Source organism: Macaca nemestrina, chromosome 5 (genome assembly GCF_043159975.1).
Source record: "Macaca nemestrina isolate mMacNem1 chromosome 5, mMacNem.hap1, whole genome shotgun sequence".
Lineage (NCBI taxonomy): Eukaryota > Metazoa > Chordata > Mammalia > Primates > Cercopithecidae > Macaca > Macaca nemestrina.
Window position 1 is genome coordinate 86,883,530 of NC_092129.1, and position 19,944 is coordinate 86,903,473.

The window sequence follows — 19,944 nt, forward strand, 5'->3', positions numbered from 1 at the left end:
AATAGTTGTTAACTTGAAGAGTGCTACCAAAAGTGATGGTGAGAAAGCTCTAGTATTGATATTAATCACCACAAATTGAAACTTCCAATGCTTAGTTTTTATGTGTTTTTTATTTAATCCTCACAATAATCCTTTGGGGTGTAGACATTTAGGTCTTCTGTTTTACAGATTGGAAAACCAAGGGTTAGAGCATAACTTACTCATGTTCACACCACTAACAAACAGATGTAGGTAGGCATCCAGAACCAGAGCCTGTGCTCTGAAGTCTAGGTGACAGGTGGTGACCAGAAAACTTAAAAGGGGAACTAAAAAAGTTGTCCATGACAACCATTAAACATGAGTAAGAACAACCTTTATTTAGAGTAATTTCTGGAAAAGTAAATTTATGGATTGGGAATGATGGTAGGGAGTCATTATACATCATTTTCATCAAATAGTTTTAGTAAGTGCACATTTTCAGTTTCAGTAGGCACTTTATAGAGCTGTTGATAATGTCTGTATTATATGGGTTTACAATTTAAGATAGGAAAATTATGCATTGAACTCTGATAAGCTGTTAAAGCGTTGGAAAGCACAGGAAGCTTTTTGGTTTTCATAAGTAGAAGTTAACAGCTTCCTCATCATTAGCCTTTAAACAGAAAGTAATAGCTAGACACTGCTTGTTTGTTTAGTGTCTGCTATGTTCAAGATGCTTTCTTGTACCTTATTGAAGATAAAAAGATGAATACGTTTGTCTTTCTGTCAACTGTAAAAGCTGTTGATTGAATAAAAAGGAAACTAAACCATTTCAGGAACAAACTGTTCTCTCCTTGCTAATGTTAATTTCTAAACATAGAATTCTATAGGAAAATTTAAATTAATACATTTTATTACCTTATTGTATCATCTAAGTTAATAACAGGTGGATGAGATCTTCGTTTCAAATGTTTGTTGTTCATTTTTTCTCAATCTCTAAATTGTTTGACATTGTTTTTTATTATGAAGGAATTGTTCAAGTAAATAAAAGATACTTGGAAAGAAATAAGATGTTAAAATGCTTTGCCTCTTCATTTCTGGTGTATCTCTTTTCCTTAACTTTATTATGATAAAATAATTCCCCATTATAAAGTTAATGCAAGGAAAAGTGACTAACTTGGAGATGATAACACTTATGTTGCATCTCTAGAATTTATTTTTATGCAAATCATGATAATCTATAAGCAGACATCTACTTTTTTTTCCCCCAGGGCATACATAATCTTGCTGCTATGCTTCGAAGCTGTAGTGTGAATCAACCTAAGTTTTAAACAGAAGGTGAACCTCTGAGGTCAGTTTAAATAGCAGTTGGTGTGTCTTCTTGGTGTTTCCTATTTATTTGTTAACTCTTAATTAAAGTTGTAAGTGAAATTAGTTTTCAAGGGCTCTGATAACCTATTTAACCTTAAAGGGCTCTAAAGGTGTACTTGGGAAACTGGAGAGGACACAAAGGGGAGGAAGAAGGAAACACTGAAGAGGGGTTAGAAAAAGAAATATATTTAACTTGGAACTGATACCCAAACCAGTTGTTGGCCTCATTTGTGCTATCTAGTGCCTATTTTGCCATATTCTAATAATGCTGTTGTAATTGATTAGTGTAACTTGAAGATGGGTACATTTGACTCATAAGGAAATCAAGGTAACAAAAGAAATACACCCCCCATAATCCACAGTGTTTTTCATTTGAGGGATTAGGATCTGCTGCAGATAGAACTATACCTGTATGGCATTCTGGGAATGCTGCGAAGACTGGAGTTGGAAACTTTTAAGGGCCTGAATTGTAATCTCCAGTTGTCCTATTAGAGTTAATGTCTCTATTTTATTGTTATCCAACTTGCCTACTTTTTGTGATCCTGCAATACGAAGGCTTGCTTTTATCTTGTTTTTAGCATACAGGAAAGGATCAGTCTAGAAGGATTCATTTAGTAAACATTTATTAAATGCCTGCTATGAGCTAAGCCTTGGGATACAAAAATAAAGAAGAAACCATGCCCTGGTTGTGTGAGTCACTGGTTCTTGAACAGGGTTGTGTATCAGTATTTGATAAAGTACAAAGATATTAGACTTGTAAGACTTTTAAACCTTTTATTAGAAATGTTTTCAGACTAGCTTACAGAAAAGTTGAGCTAGTGTGATGATTCCCCCCTATACCATCTCCTAGATTTAATAGTTATTAACATAAAGTACCTTCCCTCCCATCTTTTCCATGCTATTTATATGTTAAGAAACCAGGTCTTGGAGGCTGTCTTACTTTCTGGATTTATACAGTTTATCTCATTTCTTTATTCTGTAAAATTGCTTTATATTGTAAGTAAAATCCAAAAGCTCAGTTGGACTCAGTTAAATATTTATTATGAGAATTCTTAGTGATTCTGTGAGCATAGTAGACACCTAATAATCTGTAGGGGTGGTATTTTGGCAACCTTTGAATTTCTGATTTCTCATCAACTTTTTTTGTAAGGTTTCCTGAGTTAATATTTTATTACTTTTGGCAATATGATAGTTTTCTAATTATATTCTGCATTTTTCATTTTTATTAGCTGTAATTACTTATGAGGAAGAATTTTTCTTCATCAGCCGAAGCTGTTTGGTTACTATCTTAAAGAAATCTTGATTGGGGAGAAATGAAATCACTTTTTTCCTACAATCTTCAAAATAATTGTCCAGAAATTTATATTGTACAAAAAATGGAGTTTTTTTTTTTAAGTCTTTTTTGAGCTAAATTCATTGTTATGCTTGCCATCAAATTCTGAGACCAGCATTAACATAAAATTTTCTACCTCTCGTTCGGTACCCTAAAAATTCTAGTTGCCTCTGGCAAGCTATTGACAAGAATTTTAGACCTCTGATGAAATAAATGTATCATCATAAAATAATTTCTGATGTGAGGTTTTAAGATTAAATAACTCACTATAGTTTTTAAACTATGTTTAATTTATTGAAGATAGAAAATCAAGTATATTTTAAAAGAAGGGATGTGGGATCAAGGAGGACAGCCTTGGCAGCAGTGGCCCTTGAACCAGCAACAATGGATGCAGTCATTCCAGCACCAACAGGATCCAAGTAAGGAAACCAATTGAATTTGAAAGGGCGGGGTTGGATATGTGTAAATGGGTAGAAGACACATGATAGGGTTAAGGGATATGGAATTAAGATTGGTGTATTGGACCATTTTATGGTCAGAATTTAATGTTCTCATAAATAGCCTTGCCGTAGCTTATATAGCAGGAAATGGACTTCCCTTTGGAAGACTCTAAAAAGATAGAAAGCTTTTTGAAGATTTTACATTTTTTAAACTGATTTAGTCCTTGTTTTTCTAAAGAAAGAGAAAAGCCTAAAATATGTTGCTTATGAAGAACACACTTATGTGAATTCTGACTCTTAAAGTTGTATATCATATTGAACTGGATGGTATGCTATATCATTTTAAAATATTTTTGCTATGGACTATTTCAGGCACACATAGAAAGGTAGAAGAGTATAGGGAGTCCCCCATTTATTACTTAGCTTTAACAATTATTAACTAGTGACCAATTTTGTTTCATCTGTAAGACCACTTACATTACTGTGCCCTCGCTGGGTTAATCTGATGCTATTTCTTTTTTCAATAGCCATGTATCATTCTGTTATAGGATTGTAACATAATTTAACAAAGCCACTTTTGGATGTTTTATTATTTGTAGCTTTTCACTTTTTAAAACAATTAGCGTAATCTTGTGTACATATCGTTATCCGCTTGTCCAATTATTTTCTTATGAAAAGAGCTAGGTTTGTTAAGTCATGGTAATTTCAGATGCACATTGCCACATGTAACCCCATAGGGATTATGCCAGTGTTTCAAACTGTATGAGAATATCTATTTAATCTTCATTAAAGTAAGATGCAGAAAAACATATCTTATTCTACTTTGTTTACTTTATTCATATTAGATCTTAATGCATTTTTGAGTGGACTTGCAAAATAAAAAGTATTAAAAAGGTCTTGAAATGTTAAATATAGATACTTTGGAAGAGAGGTCAGGTGCGGTGGCGCACACCTGTAATCCTAGCACTTTGGGAAGCTGAGGTGGGCAAATTGCTTGAGCTCAGGAGTTTGAGGCCAGCCTGGGCAACATGATGAAACCCCGTCGCTACCAGAAATACAAAAATTAGCCAGGCTCATAACCCGGACTCTACATGGATGGATGGATGGATGGATGGATCATGGATGGATAGATGGGTGGGTGGGTGGGTGGGTGGGTGGATGGATGGATGGATGGATGGATGGATGGATGGATAGATAGATAGATAGATAAAAATTTAAAAATTGAAAAAATATATCTTGGGGGAAGAGTGTCTTCAAGATAGTGGGGAAATGAACTTTGAGTAAAGATTGGCTAAGAAGTTGTAACCAGACTACACTAGTCATGTTTTGGCTAGAGAAGGGAGCCTTTCTTAAAGAAGGGCAACCATGAGGAAAAACAGAATTAGGTAGCTGCACTCATCCAAGGCCTATAGGCTCGAATGCAGGCCTGGAAAGATAAATAGGACATGTTGAAGAAAGAAATGATAGCATTAGATTATTTTTGTGGTGTTTTTTTTTTGTAAAGGTGATGACATTTAAAAACAGTAAAGTAAGATACAGGGGATAAATTTTAAATGAATTAATATTAGAAATGGGTTAAGAGTGTTCTTGTGGAGTTCTTTTCTGAAAGTGTTAAATAGTTATATTATTTTTTAGCCTGAATATGGGTTATTTGTTAAGCACCCTTTCAGACACAATATGCTTTAATATTTAAGATCTCTCATTTAAAAAATTTTTTTCTAATTTCCCTCATACCCTCTCTGTCTGAAATATTTAAGATCTAAGGAATAATTGAGATGCTTGTTTTACATAGAGGCACTATTCTTTTAGCTCCTACATTCTGAATGTTGAATTCAATGTTAATTTACGTTAGGCCAGATTGACTGGGCTGCATTGGCCCAAGCTTGGATTGCCCAAAGAGAAGCTTCAGGACAACAAAGCATGGTAGAACAACCACCAGGAATGATGCCAAATGGACAAGATATGTCTACAATGGAATCTGGTCCAAACAATCATGGGAATTTCCAAGGGGATTCAAACTTCAACAGAATGTGGCAACCAGGTTTGTTGTTTATGTTTTCACAATTTTAGGACTTTTAAAAAACAAAATGAAGATTATTATTAAATTTTTAAATTTGCTTAGTAGTATGACTTCCTGAAATTAATGCTTCTTAAAAAATAGGCAGTTTTCAATTTGATTTGACTTTGACATTTTGTGGTTAAAATTATTCTGTACTCATTCTGCTAGCATTGTGGCACTCAGTTTGATTCATTTCTTGGTTCTTCATTCCTAGGCTGACAGGGGCTGGGAACACTCTGGAAACCTCACTTGGCATCTAGGGAAGAGAGCATTCTTTGTCTCTCTATTGCAACCTCTGGCCTTTTCAGAAGCAGCACTGGCAGAGTAAAACATGTCTAGCCTCTAATTAAAGAAAAATTGTGTCACTGTGTGACAAATTAGTCTGTCAAATATACTCTGCCCCGACCATCCGCCTACCTTTTTCTTCCCTTTTTTTTCAGATAGTGATCTTTCATAAGTTTTTGTGTGTTTTACTTTTTTGTTTGTTTTATTTCACAGTATGATGTAGATTTCTTGATGCTAATTCAGTCTTCCATGGCTTGTGTTATTCTTTTTTAATAGTCACTTGAAACTATGGAGGAATTAGCCTCACATTTGGGTATGCTGATGGTGAAGTCATAACCTCCTTTCCCTATTAATACTTTTTGTTTCTCCTTATAAGAATGGAGACCTCAGTTGAGACCAGCCTGGGCAACATAGCAAGGCCCTGTCTCTACAAAAAAAAAAAAAAAAAACTTAACAATCAGCCAGACATAGAGGCGCGTGCCTGTAGTCCCAGCTACTCAGGAGGCTGAGGTGGGAGGATTGCTTGAGCCTAGGAGATTGAGACTGCAGTGAGCTGTGATCATGCCACTGCACTCCAGCGTGGGTGACAGAATGAGTCCCTCATTTAAAATGAAAAATATGAGAATTCAGATTACTTTTAAAAACATAAATATTTTAGTCTTTGATACTGTGAGGTAGTTCGTTTCTAGCTTTCTTGAAAATGAAATTTCCCCACGTTTGAAAATGTTTTCGTTCCTACGTTTAAGTTCTTAAATGACTCCCCCTGGCATCCCTACCCCTTAGTTTTACTCTACTTTGTGACCCCGGGCAAGTGGTTTACCTCTGTGTGCCTCAATTTTCCCTCCCGAAATTGGCAAAAATAATACCTGATTTCTCCCTACCTCACAGGGATGTTGTGAGGATAAATGTGTTCGTGTAAGAAAGAAATTATATAAAACCTCAAGGTATTATTTTTGTGGTGTTGTTACTAAACAAAAATATAAAAATTCAACAAAAATAGTGCTTTGGATTTTGGTACATTTGTTAAAAATAACGTTGGGCATTTGGTTAGGATATGAATTAGAGTGGAATTAGCTCATTTTGAATTACATATGACAGTTTAGTTTATTGCTTATTTTTAAGACAAAAGGAGTTTGACCAAGAAGTCATAAGTTGTTTTTTAAATCTGTATGTTTACTGAAAAATCTTTCTTGAGATCTTAAAATTTTGTGTTGATTTTGTTATAACCCCCTGTTGAATGTTTTTATGCCTAAATCTTAAATAGAATGGGGAATGCATCAGCAACCCCCACACCCCCCTCCAGATCAGCCATGGATGCCACCAACACCAGGCCCAATGGACATTGTTCCTCCTTCTGAAGACAGCAACAGTCAGGACAGTGGGGAATTTGCCCCTGACAACAGGCATATATTTAACCAGAACAATCACAACTTTGGTGGACCACCCGATAATTTTGCAGTGGGGCCAGTGAACCAGTTTGACTATCAGGTGAAAGATATTTTGTTGCTTTAATATTGTAGATGTGCACGTAATCCATTCTTTGGAAGTGTCTCATCAAGAATACCTAAGATACGTGTTTCACTTTTCAGACTTGTGTAAATAAGCACATTCTGTCTCAGAAAAGTTATCAATTTTTGAGTATTAAAATAGTTAGAATTTGTTTTCTGATTTTCTTCATTAGGAAAATGGTATAAAAGATCATTAGGGAAAATTTTTGAAAAAAATGTGTAAGTGCAATAGCTATATGATGTTTTGTTTTCTAATTTATATTTCAAAATGGTATATTTAAATGTTAAAGACTAGAAAATGCACACTAATTGAATATAGCTTATGGTTAAGACATGAATAAAACACATCAACATAGATCATTTTCCTAAGTGTAATTCCTTGTGCTATGTAGAATTATGACTGTTTTTCTAGTGTCATTTTTTTTTCCATTCTGACATGACATGTTAATGGAATTGTATATAATTTCCTCTGTAGCATCTAATTCATTCCTAGGGACATAGAACTCTGTGGGGAATAGTGTCATATGCTGGGCTTTATTTACTTTATTCCCTCTGCCAGGTTCTACCCTTAAATTATAGTGCTAGTTGTCATTTTGAAGTAACTGACTGCAATTATTAACTTATAAACTGCTATCATAATTTAAAATTTTGAAAGAAAAATCATTATTTTGTGAATTCTAAGGTAGATTTGATAATGAACATATAATATTCACCTTGAGATGGTAATCCTCTCGTTAATAAATATTCAGATACTTGTTGTATACTTGGTATACAGATAAAACAGTTTTTATCTTGTTTGAAGAAATGTAATGGCAGGGAACATCTGCTTACCCTACTTTTGTGTGGTAGATCCCATGTAAACAAGACAAAGAGCTGTATTGGCAGCTGGCCTAGAAAAGCCTCTGAAAATAGCAAAATTGCAGAAAATATTTAATGATTCAGTAACTTCTATCTTTGCTTATAAATGAATATATCTGCAAGATTATAGAAACACCTTAAATTGTTTAGTTCACTTTTTGTTCACTGTAAGTAGGGTGTTGAAATTGACAAAAATGTCTAGGTAAAGAAAAATTAGTATCTATTTGATGTCTTAGTGTTGGTAGGATTAGCTTGTAAATGGATTTGGAATGAAAAATTTCATATACTTCTTCAAAGTAGCTTATCAGGTGGCTTTTAGAAGCCTCTTTGCATTTACATAGCCAGAAAATCTTAAGAAAAGTAAGCCTAGGTTCTTGGGACTATAGAAGTATCGGTGGATATTAGAGCCATGGAATTCTTGGATGTGCTGCACACATGGATTTCTACTGTCCCAGTTCATAACACACGTGTGTCCCAGAGAGTATATTGTATTAATTTGAAGAAAAAATAAACTGCAATACTCTTTCAGCATGGGGCTGCTTTTGGTCCACCGCAAGGTGGATTTCATCCTCCTTATTGGCAACCAGGACCTCCAGGACCTCCAGCACCTCCCCAGAATCGAAGAGAAAGGCCATCATCATTCAGGGATCGGCAGCGTTCACCTATTGCACTTCCTGTGAAGCAGGAGCCTCCACAAATTGGTAGCTATTTAATTAGTTTAGTGGACCACAATTGGCATGACTTTTTTTTATCATTTTATAAAAGGGATGTCTTATTTTATTAAAATTGTTCAAGTATCTCTGATGTGTTAGGAATTGACACTTTATTTTTTATGGTCATAAAGCTTAAATTTACAAAAATGATATTGGGCTAAAATATTAAAAGGTTTAAATAATTTTCTTTAAATCTTTACATTAAATTCCAGATTTTGTGATGAAGTGCAAATTTATGCTAGCCATATCATTTTGATATTTTCTTCATTGTGGGCATTTCAGTACATTATGCAGATACATGAGCCCTTCTCCTTTTAAACCTAATTGTTCAGTCTCTGTCCACTCTCAGTTCATCTGATGCACTGCTGTCAGATTAATTTTCCTTTGCTTATTTCACTTCCCCTAAGTGTTTTGGCAGAAAATTTCAATTTTTAAATACCATTTTAGAGCCAGCCTATTTCAAGTGACAAATACATATTTATGCCACTTTATATCCGGAAAGTTCTAAATCGTTCAGTATTTAATGAACAGGAGCATTTATTAATAAATCTTTATTTTTTACATTTTAGAAAGAGTCTAACTTTACAGCTTTTTTAACTTACTAGCAAATCACTTAATTTTTTCGAGTCTCAGTTTCCTCACCTGGGGAAATAAGTGGAGTAATAGTAGTGATCTCTGAGGGCTTTTGTAAGGATTAAATTAGATGATGGTTTAACATGCTTTCATGGTGTCCTGGCAGATTGTAAGCACTAGAGCAGTGTTCCCTACTGTTATTAAAAGTGATGGCATTTAAGAAAACCTGGTATTTAATGGGATATTTTTTTAATTTACTCACAAGTTTGTAGAAATATTTTACTTAATTGACTTGTGTATATTCCCATGTGAAACAGACGCAGTAAAACGCAGGACTCTTCCAGCTTGGATCCGTGAAGGCCTTGAAAAAATGGAACGTGAAAAGCAGAAGAAATTGGAGAAAGAAAGAATGGAACAACAACGTTCACAATTGTCCAAAAAAGAAAAAAAGGCCACAGAAGATGCTGAAGGAGGGGATGGCCCTCGTTTACCTCAGAGAAGTAAATTTGTAAGTAGAATCCCCAACAGGAAGTGCCATGTGATAATCTTGTTTGTGTGAAAACTTTACTGAAATATTTTATTTTAGTCTATAGGAAAGTATTAGAGTGATGTTCCTAAGATTATGTTCATTAAGTGTATTGAGGATTATGTTTTTATATATGTGTTACTGAAGATACAGTAAGGAGAAAATGGAAAACAAGTTTATAAACATTTCATTCCAGAGAGCTGGCTAGATCTTGATAAACAATCTGTATTCGTTCATGATGGTACAGGTGACACCCTAGTGGTACATTATAAAACAAATCTACCTTAAAATAGTAATAGAGAAATACAATCTCCCTCTTTTGAACATTTAAACATATCCCTGAGGATGTAATAATTTTTATTGTTTTTGACATGAGCACTGGAAGTATAACAACATTTTAAAGTCTTTAAATCTTCATCAGTTAGATGGCTTGAGTGGTTTAGGAACTTTTTTATTCAGCAGGTATGATAGCCACAGCACTGGCCAGTATGCAACTCAGAAAATTGGTCTGTCTTCCACGACCATTTTGTGGTTTAGAAATAAGTCTCAAGAAGAGCAGAATAACTAGATTTTGGCAGGCTTTAGTTTCGCTTAAATTCCGTAAATTACTTTTATTTTCCCCAAAAGACATACACCAAATCTGTGTTTCTCTTCTAGATGTTAATTAACAAAAATAAGAAACAACAGAAAAACACTGTTGAAGCTTACTCTTTTTGTCTTTTTAGGCAGTTGGGGGATCAGGGCCTCACTCTGTTGCCCAGGCTGGAGAGCAGTTGCACAATCATAGCTCACTGTAGCCTTGAACTCCTGGACTCAATCAGTCCTCTCAACTCAGCCTTCTAAGTGCATAGCTAGGACTACAGGTGCACACCACCACTCCCACCTAATTTTTGTGTTTTTTGTAGAGATGGGGTTTCACCGTGTTGCCCAGACTGGTCTTGAACTCCTGGCTTCAAGTGATTCTCCCACCTTGGCCCCCCGAAGTGCTAGGATTACAGACATGAGGCACTCTGCCCACTCATTTTTTTAAAAAAAATCCTTACATGAAATAGTGGTGTTCCAAATTTTTTTAAGCATCAAAAATTTGTTTGGAAATTATCCTTCCTCTTTCCTCCCAAATGCCTGTGGGATTGTGTTACATATATTTTTCCCCTGGTTCAGGTAGTCTTTCCACAGTAGTATCTAGGTGGTCATCTTGTCTTTTACATACTAGGATTATTAAAAGTGACTGGGGACACTTCTCTGACAAAGGAAAGAGTCACATGCTATCTGGATCTTGAAACCTAAAACCATACAAAGACAGGAGACAAACTGCTGGCATTTGTTTAATCTGAAGTAGACCTTGTTTTTATCTTTTCATTATGGAGCTAAAAAGAAGCAAGTTTTACTGAGTTTCAGAGCCAGTTGAGAACTTGGCCCTGAAAAATGTGATTAGAGATTTTTCATTTTAAGTTGTGCAACTTTAGATAAATAGCTTAAATATATAGCTGTAAAAGTTATACTGAATAATATGTCTATGGTCCATTTATCCAAAGTTCTATAAGCCTCTCAGGCCCATTATATGTAATAGATAATAATTAAATCAGTCTCTGGGCATTATGTTTTTCTGGGTATTTATAAAATAAGTTTAAAATTGACTAAGGGAAAAAGAAAATTGAAAAAATAATTTATTTTCCTAAGCCATCTTGTAATCTTACATTTTTCCCAGGTTATACTTTTAAATTATTAAATGAAATCTGTAATAAATATAATTTAAATAGCAATTTCACTCGTATTTCTGCTTCATAGGCTTTTTAGTTTGGGGTTTAAGATTTTCTGTATGTAAGATAAGGATTTTACATTATACACATGAATTTGGACTACCATACTATTATTTTTTTATAGGATAGTGATGAGGAAGAAGAAGACACTGAAAATGTTGAGGCTGCAAGTAGTGGGAAAGTCACCAGAAGTCCATCCCCAGTTCCTCAAGAAGATCATAGTGACCCTGAGATGACTGAAGAGGAGAAAGAGTATCAAATGGTAGAATGTTAAAGTTCTGACTATGTACATGGATTTATTTTGTTTGCAATTTTTTTTTGGAGACAATATTAGAGGAAAAAATAGAAACTAGAACTGCTGACCAGTATTATTAATTGAAGAGATGCTCCTTTTAACTTAAAACAATTATAGAAACTTTCATTAATAGGGACTTTTTTAAATGTTTTGATTTCAGGCTGGGGTAATCCTAGTACTTCACGGGGGGCCACAGCAGGGGGATTGCTTGAGTCCAGGAGTTCAAGACCAACCTGGGCACTATAGTGAGACCTTGTCTCTACAAAAAATTAGCCAGGCATAGTGAGGTGCACCTGTAGTCCCAGCAACTCAGGAGGTGGTGGGAGGATTGTTTGAGCCTGGGAAGCGGAGGTTGCAGTGAGCTGAGGTGGTGCCACTGTATTCCATCCTGGGTGACAGAGTGAGACCCTGTCTTAGAAAAAAAGAAAAAAGTGTTTTGAATTCAGTGTCTCTACTATACAGATACATTCATAATATTTTTTTCTTTGATCCATATGATTTTGGAATTTTTTTTTTTTTCTTTTGGAGACGGAGTCTCGCTCTGTTGCCCAGGCTAGAGTGCAATGGTGGGATCTCGGCAAACTGCAACCTCTGCTTCCTGGGTTCAAGCAGTTCTCCTGCCTCAGCCTTCCAAGTAGTTGGGATTACAGGTGCCCACCACCATGCCCGACTAATTTTTTGTATTTTTTTAGTAGAGACAGGGTTTCGCCATGTTGTTCAGGCTGGTCTCAAACACCTGACCCCAGGTGATCTGCCCACCTCGGCCTCCCAAAGTGCTGGGATTAGAGATTACAGGCGTTAGCCATTGCACCCAGGCTAAAATTTTTTTGAAGTTTTGATGTTAACAGAAAAAGGTTCAGGATACTTTATTCCTTGGAATGGCTGCTCTGATGTCTAAAAATATTTTATAAATTGGCTTTGTGGCTGGGCATGGTGGCTCACGCCTGTAATCCCAGCACTTTGGGAGGCCAAGGCAGGCAGATCACTTGAGATCAGGAGTTTAAGACCAGCCTGGCCAACATGGTGAAACCCCATCTCTACTGAAAATACAAAAATTAGCTGGGTGTGGTGGTGCACACCTGCAGTTCCAGCCACTTGGGAGACTGAGGCAAGAGAATCGCTTGAACCCAGGAGGTGGGGGCTGCAATGAGCCAATATCACGCCATTATGATCCAACCTGGGCAACAGAGTGAGACTCTGTCTGGAAAAAAAAAATGACTTTGTATTTTAATATTTTTGAAGATGTCACACTATTGGTAGCTATAATCATTAGAAATACTGTATAAAATGCTCTTTTTTAGATGTTGCTGACAAAAATGCTCCTGACAGAAATTCTACTGGATGTCACAGATGAAGAAATTTATTACGTAGCCAAAGATGCACACCGCAAAGCAACGAAAGGTATATTTTGGTGTTTTTGATTTTGCTTTTCCTGGGGTATTTTGGTTCTGATGACTATTTTGGACTTTTTTTGTTGTCCTTGTTGGATTTCTACCAGATATTTGAATATTCTCTTGCATGTTTTAACTCTTAAAGATTAGATATGTAGACACCATATTAAAGCTATACAAATATTTTTGTTTTATCTGACCTACATGAGTACAAATTAGCAGTCATGCTGTTGTCCTCTAAAATGTATTGTGGAAAATTCCTGATGTTCAGTTTATTTCACCTGATTTTTTTTATAGATAACATGGCATTGTATGACTTCTGATACAGTTTATTTTGACTAATGAATTTTGAATTATTAACCTTCAGTTTTTAGTTTACCAGTTATCTCTTACAGAAGCAAGTGATTCCCTACCCCTATATTTTAGTAACACCTTAAAAAATGTATTGAAAACAAAAATTAAGTTACATGTCATAATCTCAGAAATAGACATACAGATATACTTGTCAACATTTTTTCTCATTATAAACCAATTTCAGCTCACATCAGAGTTATAATTTCAAAGCCAGACATGATACTGGTTTAAAATGAATGTTATGTTTTTAATGTTTCTTCTCTCCCCAAAAAGCAGCAATAGTAGTAGATTTAACAATACCATAGACTCATGACTATGAAATCGTGGCTATTTGTGTTAACATGTTGTTCCTGTTGTTGATGTGATACAAAGCTCCTGCAAAACAGCTGGCACAGTCCAGTGCACTGGCTTCCCTCACTGGACTCGGTAAGTGTTTTCCATATTTGTGAAAGGGCCTAAAGGGAAAAATCACACATACATTGTCTCTCTACGTGTTCTGTTTTGAAACTGTATTAGTCCTACTCAGTTTATAAAATCCTAGGTCTTAGGGTTATGTCATCCTGTCTAAAAAGGTTTGCCTATTTTTTTGACTGACTCATTCACAGTGAGAAATTTATAAATGTGATGGTTAATTCATAGTTTATTGGGGCAAGTTATATTGGAAGATTTCCTTATTGCTCCAATATATGCATTTTATATATATATATATATAATTATATATGAACACCTATAGTTTGTACTTGATAATTCATAATTTAGCCATGATAATATCTAAGCTCACTTTCAGAATTATTGCATACATGCCTTAGGGAAGAACCTATCCACTAATGTTTTTAATAACTTACATAGATTGTGTTGTGGCAAGTCAAGTTTTAATATAGAGGAAAGGGTTTATCTTATAGTAAAACAGTAGTGATGTGTTCATAATTTACTATTTGCATGGTATATTATCAAGGCTGTAAAAGCCTGAATTTGCCTTTTCCACATCTTCATTTCAAATTAATTTTTGTGAGGACGCAGAGAAGTGGGTAGAACCAAATGCCCATGTGGTTTTTGTTATGGTTATTTATATCATTTCAGGGTGGGGAGTAGTTTCAGCACCATAATATTCCTGTACCAGGGAGATTATAGTATTCTAATTTTTTCAGGGAAAAATTGCTTAGCTCTAGGGATTTCTAAACTTTGAACAATAAAAGTTAGTTTTAGAAATACTTTCAGGGTCATGATTGAGCCTTAGTGTGGCTTTGTTACTGCCCTGTTAAGTAGTTTTGTTGGTTAGTATGGACAGTACAGCAAACCCATTATGATTCCTTTACAGTGAGAAAGATATGAAATAGTCCAGAAAGAGTAAGATATTAAGTAACCTTTGCCTGAAGGTTCTGTGAACTCCTTAAGCATTTGAATGTATACTTCTCCCCACCCCGAATAAGCATATTCTTCTGGGAAAAGGCAATGAAAAAAGAAATGAGCTTTCTTCTCAGACCTTGAAAAGTTTTTAGTGCATAGTATAACTTTTTTCATATGATAGACTGAGCTTTATGCACACAGGTGGACTGGGTGGTTATGGATCAGGAGACAGCGAAGATGAGAGGAGTGACAGAGGCTCTGAGTCATCTGACACTGATGATGAAGAATTACGGCATCGAATCCGGCAAAAACAGGAAGCTTTTTGGAGAAAAGAAAAAGAACAGCAGCTATTACATGATAAACAGATGGAAGGTGTAGTATATCTTTTAGACTTAATTTTGGTCCAGTTTTGTATTTCTTTTTATTTTTTAACCAACCTAAAAATATCAAAGGATAAAATAAAGGCTGTATTATAAATAACATGTGATATAACTGAAACTAAAGTCAGAATTTTTGTTTGGTTGTTTTAGGAGCCATTCATTGCAGTGGCTATAAGCCAAGCTATTTAGGGTATTTTTATTTCTTGTTAAAATTATTGAAATGAAAAAGATTACTTTTGAAATGGGAAAAATATATTTGTAAGACTATCGAAAAGTAATTTGTAGCTAGGATATATAAGGATAATAGAGAACCTAGAAGTTTTTTACTTAAGATACTTTACATAACAGGAATAACAAAAGAGAAAATTTACTTAGAATTTCTTCTTTGAAAAATCTAAGAAAGGTAATTAAGAGTTAGTAGCTAAGACTTCCCTATAAACCACTTATATTTACCTTTAAAATTTTGCTTTAGTTGGACAAAAGGGAAGTCTTTTCCTACTTGCCTCACACGCACCTCTACATCTTGATACTGTATTTTGCTACACTGTCCAGCAGGGTAACTTAACGAACTACAAGCTATAGAGGACTTGAAATGTGGCTAGGCATATGCTGTAGGTATAAATTACATGCTAGATTTCAAAAGCTTTACTTGAAAAAGAAAACAGAATTTTAAAAAATTTATTATGTGTTGAAATGATAATATTTTTGGTATATTAGGTTATTTTAGTTGTTTCTTCTTTCTTTTTTAATGTGGTTACTAAAAAATTTTGAATTACTTATATGGCTTGCATTGTAATTCTATTGAAAGTGGTGTTCTGTTGTTGCAGTCTGGTAGCTTGACATTTGGTAGTATGATAATTTTACATTCACATTTTCTTAGTGTTTTTGTCTTTTTCTGTTTCAGAAGAAAAGCAACAGACAGAAAGGGTTACAAAAGAGATGAATGAATTTATCCATAAAGAGCAAAATAGTTTATCACTACTAGAAGCAAGAGAAGCAGACGGTGATGTGGTTAATGAAAAGAAGAGAACTCCAAATGAAACCACATCAGTTTTAGAACCAAAAAAAGAGCATAAAGAAAAAGAAAAACAAGGAAGGAGTAGGTCGGGAAGTTCTAGTAGTGGTAGTTCCAGTAGCAATAGCAGAACTAGTAGTACTAGTAGTACTGTCTCTAGCTCTTCATACAGTTCTAGCTCAGGTAGTAGTCGTACTTCTTCTCGGTCTTCTTCTCCTAAAAGGAAAAAGAGACACAGTAGGAGTAGATCTCCAACAATCAAAGCTAGACGTAGCAGGAGTAGAAGCTACTCTCGCAGAATTAAAATAGAGAGCAATAGGGCTAGGGTAAAGATTAGAGATAGGAGGAGATCTAATAGAAATAGCATTGAAAGAGAAAGACGACGAAATCGGAGTCCTTCCCGAGAGAGACGTAGAAGTAGAAGTCGCTCAAGGGATAGACGAACCAATCGTGCCAGTCGCAGTAGGAGTCGAGATAGGCGTAAAATTGATGATCAACGTGGAAATCTTAGTGGGAACAGTCATAAGCATAAAGGTGAGGCTAAAGAACAAGAGAGGAAAAAGGAGAGGAGTCGAAGTATAGATAAAGATAGGAAAAAGAAAGACAAAGAAAGGGAACGTGAACAGGATAAAAGAAAAGAGAAACAAAAAAGGGAAGACAAAGATTTTAAGTTCAGTAGTCAGGATGATAGATTAAAAAGGAAACGAGAAAGTGAAAGAACATTCTCTAGGAGTGGTTCTATATCTGTTAAAATCATAAGACATGATTCTAGACAAGATAGTAAGAAAAGTACTACCAAAGATAGTAAAAAACATTCAGGCTCTGATTCTAGTGGAAGGAGCAGTTCTGAGTCTCCAGGAAGTAGCAAAGAAAAGAAGGCTAAGAAGCCTAAACATAGTCGATCGCGATCCATGGAGAAATCTCAAAGGTCTGGTAAGAAGGCAAGCCGCAAACACAAGTCTAAGTCCCGATCAAGGTAGTATACTTTTTAAAGTATTTTGTCTGATTTTTTAAAAAATTTGACTGAATTTATTCAAAGTTGAAAGTGTCCTTTCTCTCTCTCTTTAATAAACTCAGTTTGGTACTTGATAAATAATCATAGTCTTAAATGTTAGAAATCCTATATAATATTATTTATTTAAAATTGCAGATTTTTAGTTTAAAATACATTTTTATTTTTAAATTTTGTCTTTTCCCTTTTTTTTCAGATCAACAACCCCTCCCCGTCGTAAACGCTGAGGAATGATGTGGCAAGAATGCCATGATGTTGTTTAAAAAAATTCCATGAGTTTTAAGGGCTTGTCTCATTATAGAGGCACATTGTGGCTGTGTAGGTGAAACCAGAATCTTTTTTTTTTTTTTAATCTGTAAATAGGTGTACTTTTTCCAATGCTGCTCCAAGTTACTTAATAGGATTTCTTTGTATTACATTTTTTTCAAAAAATATAGTGCATAATAAGACTATAAACATGCCATTCTCTTTCAGCTGTAATGTTCTTAAAATTATTCTTGAATGTACTGTGATGTCAATAAAGCTCTTTAGTTCATTTTTGTTAAACTCTTGCACCTTAATTTTATGGTTTTAATCTAAGGAACGTACTTTTATCAAAAGGCAGCTGGAATTTTGTATAACAGGTTTTAAAGGTACCTTCTCTCACCTCCCCCAAAGAAAATGGTTTTTACTTAATAGTCTGTCAAAGTTTGTAAATTGTACCCATGGACTTTTGTCAGATTCCAACTTTAAGGCTATGAAAGAGGGCTAGTAATAGACCTTTACTTTTCATTTGGAAGTATTTGACAACTTTCTAAACTTTTCTTCCTATTTTGGGGATTTTCAAGTAATATATTCTCTGTGTGTATAACGTGTGGTTCACTCCTGTAAAATGAAATTGCTGGAATCAATCAAGCCAGTGCACCAGTAGAGTTATTTGTAAGGAACAATTGTGTTTGACACTAATAGTCAAGTCTGGAACTATATTCTACAGTCACTTCTGTTTTAGAAGCATTTTGAAACACTTTTTGGGGTTATAGAAATAAGACTCATGATTCAATATATTTATTTATATTTTTAAAGTATAATATGACCTCAAATTAATGGAGGAATGCTGTATTATGCAGGTTTGTGTCAATTTCATGACATTAAAATTGTCTGATTTTGTCCGTTTCTTAAAATTATGATTAGTGAGTGGTCTAACAGTTTAAGGCATTGATAACTTACGAGTAGAATGGGGCTCTCAAAGCATTTTAACTCAGTTGCTTTCAGGGTCCTTTTTTTTTATGTAATCACTTATTCAGTGATAAATGAATCTCTGAAAACAAATGCTTTTACATTTTAATTTTAAAAGAAAACAGGTGCAGGCCACAGAAAAGTTTTAAAGTATGCCTTCTTACCAGCAATAGTTAATTTTAAAAATCATGCCAGATTTTTGCCAAGATCAGTGTTTCCTCAACATGAAGATAGAAATAGATTTGTATAGTGTGCTCTTGTACCTCTACATAGGTTATTATATAATTTTGAGCAGTTATACATTTATCTAAAGGAAATAAATCAACTGTGAATAAATGCATGTTTACCAAAATGGCTGTTTACAGTGCATTTAGTTCTGATATCTATAAAGATGACATTTCACAGAATAACTTTAAAATAGTTTGGAATTCTATATAGTCTAGACATCAATCACATCTGGAGACAAAATAAAGGAAAATGTGCAATATTTTTTATGTAGGTGAGCTAACACAGTGTACCTAATTACAGAATTATCTGATTAATTTGTAATAGATAAGTTGTATAACATTTTCATATCTTAAAATGTTTTTTAGATCAATCTTGAAGTGAAATATTTTCAAAATAAAATTCTACAGAAAAATTATGTTGGCTATGATATGCACATTTTTGGGCAAGATATGAACTAGAGCCAAAAGTAGTAGTTGACAGTTTTATTTACTCTGCCGTAATTTGCAAGCTTATCAGTTAAATCTGTAGTTTTTTTAAAAGCCGTCATGACATTTGTGATTATTAGTACATAAATCAGTGTTATAATTTGATATTTGGGTTTTTCAGACTTTTAGTGCCAGATTTAGAGAATTCATTATTTTCTTGACATGCGATACAGTATTTACCTTGAGTGGTAAGGTTTTATAAGGTAGGGTTTTCATGATTTAGGATGTGAATGCAAAAACTTACATAAAAGTTAGATGTATAATTTGGTTATGAAATATTTTCTAAAATAACACCACCAGAAAATTAACAGATTAAATTTTTGAGACAATCCTTGGTCTGGATTGGTTAATGAAAATGTCTTCTTTAAGAGGTTCTATTAAAAAAATATTTCTAGTGTGTTAGTTGTAATTGTTTTTGTGGAGTGGGGGTAAACCACACCATTAAGGGAATAAAATGTAATTTGAAAGAGGTGATTATAAGATTTGTTTCAGGCCCCAAAATATAAATAAAAATTGGTGTGGAATCTCATTAGTGTATATGTTTTCTGCCACTATAAAATTACCTTTTTAGCATCTGTTTCTAGTGGTGTAATACCAAGTAGGTAAATTTCGCAGTCTGTTTTTAGTGTCCTGAGTTTTTTGTTTCCTTAAACATGTGAAAGGTAATAGTAAAGAATTTTTTTTGGCTGGGTGCGGTGGCTCACGCCTGTAATCCCAGCACTTTGGGAGGCTGAGGTGGGCGGTTCATGAGGTCAGGAGATCGAGACCATCCTGGCTAACACGGTGAAACCCCGTCTCTACTAAAAATACAAAAAATTAGCTGGGTGTGGTGGCCGGCGCC

The 19,944-nt window shown here is 34.6% G+C and overlaps 2 protein-coding genes across 9 annotated transcripts in view; both read left to right on the forward strand.

Annotated features, from left to right (window-relative positions):
• Positions 1-1,306, forward strand: part of LOC105499057 (ubiquitin specific peptidase 45) — a 100,163-nt gene extending 98,857 nt beyond the window's left edge. For all 5 annotated transcript variants that reach the window (XM_011771460.3, XM_011771465.3, XM_071096691.1 and 2 more), the window contains one exon: positions 1,227-1,306. The gene's annotated coding sequence lies outside the window, so the exon portion shown is untranslated. The remainder of the gene's footprint in view (positions 1-1,226) is intronic.
• LOC105499058 (PNN interacting serine and arginine rich protein) lies at positions 1,221-17,721 on the forward strand. Of its 4 annotated transcripts, none has more exons than XM_011771466.3 (12): positions 1,221-1,306; positions 2,960-3,078; positions 4,952-5,140; positions 6,708-6,931; positions 8,339-8,510; positions 9,413-9,603; positions 11,506-11,643; positions 12,978-13,077; positions 13,794-13,847; positions 14,970-15,140; positions 16,053-17,139; positions 17,372-17,721. In XM_011771466.3, exons 2-12 carry the CDS (start codon positions 2,991-2,993, stop codon positions 17,400-17,402), a joined length of 2,445 nt encoding a protein of 814 aa, XP_011769768.2. In that variant the 5' UTR covers positions 1,221-1,306; positions 2,960-2,990; the 3' UTR covers positions 17,403-17,721. The 4 variants fall into 4 exon arrangements, with proteins under 4 accessions (XP_011769768.2, XP_070952796.1, XP_024642594.1 ...); XM_011771467.3 differs by having other exon boundaries at positions 1,225-1,306; positions 2,964-3,078; XM_071096695.1 differs by lacking the exons at positions 11,506-11,643; positions 12,978-13,077; positions 13,794-13,847; ... (1 more) ...; positions 16,053-17,139; positions 17,372-17,721 and having other exon boundaries at positions 8,397-8,510; positions 9,413-9,549.
• The last annotated feature ends 2,223 nt before the right edge of the window (positions 17,722-19,944 follow it).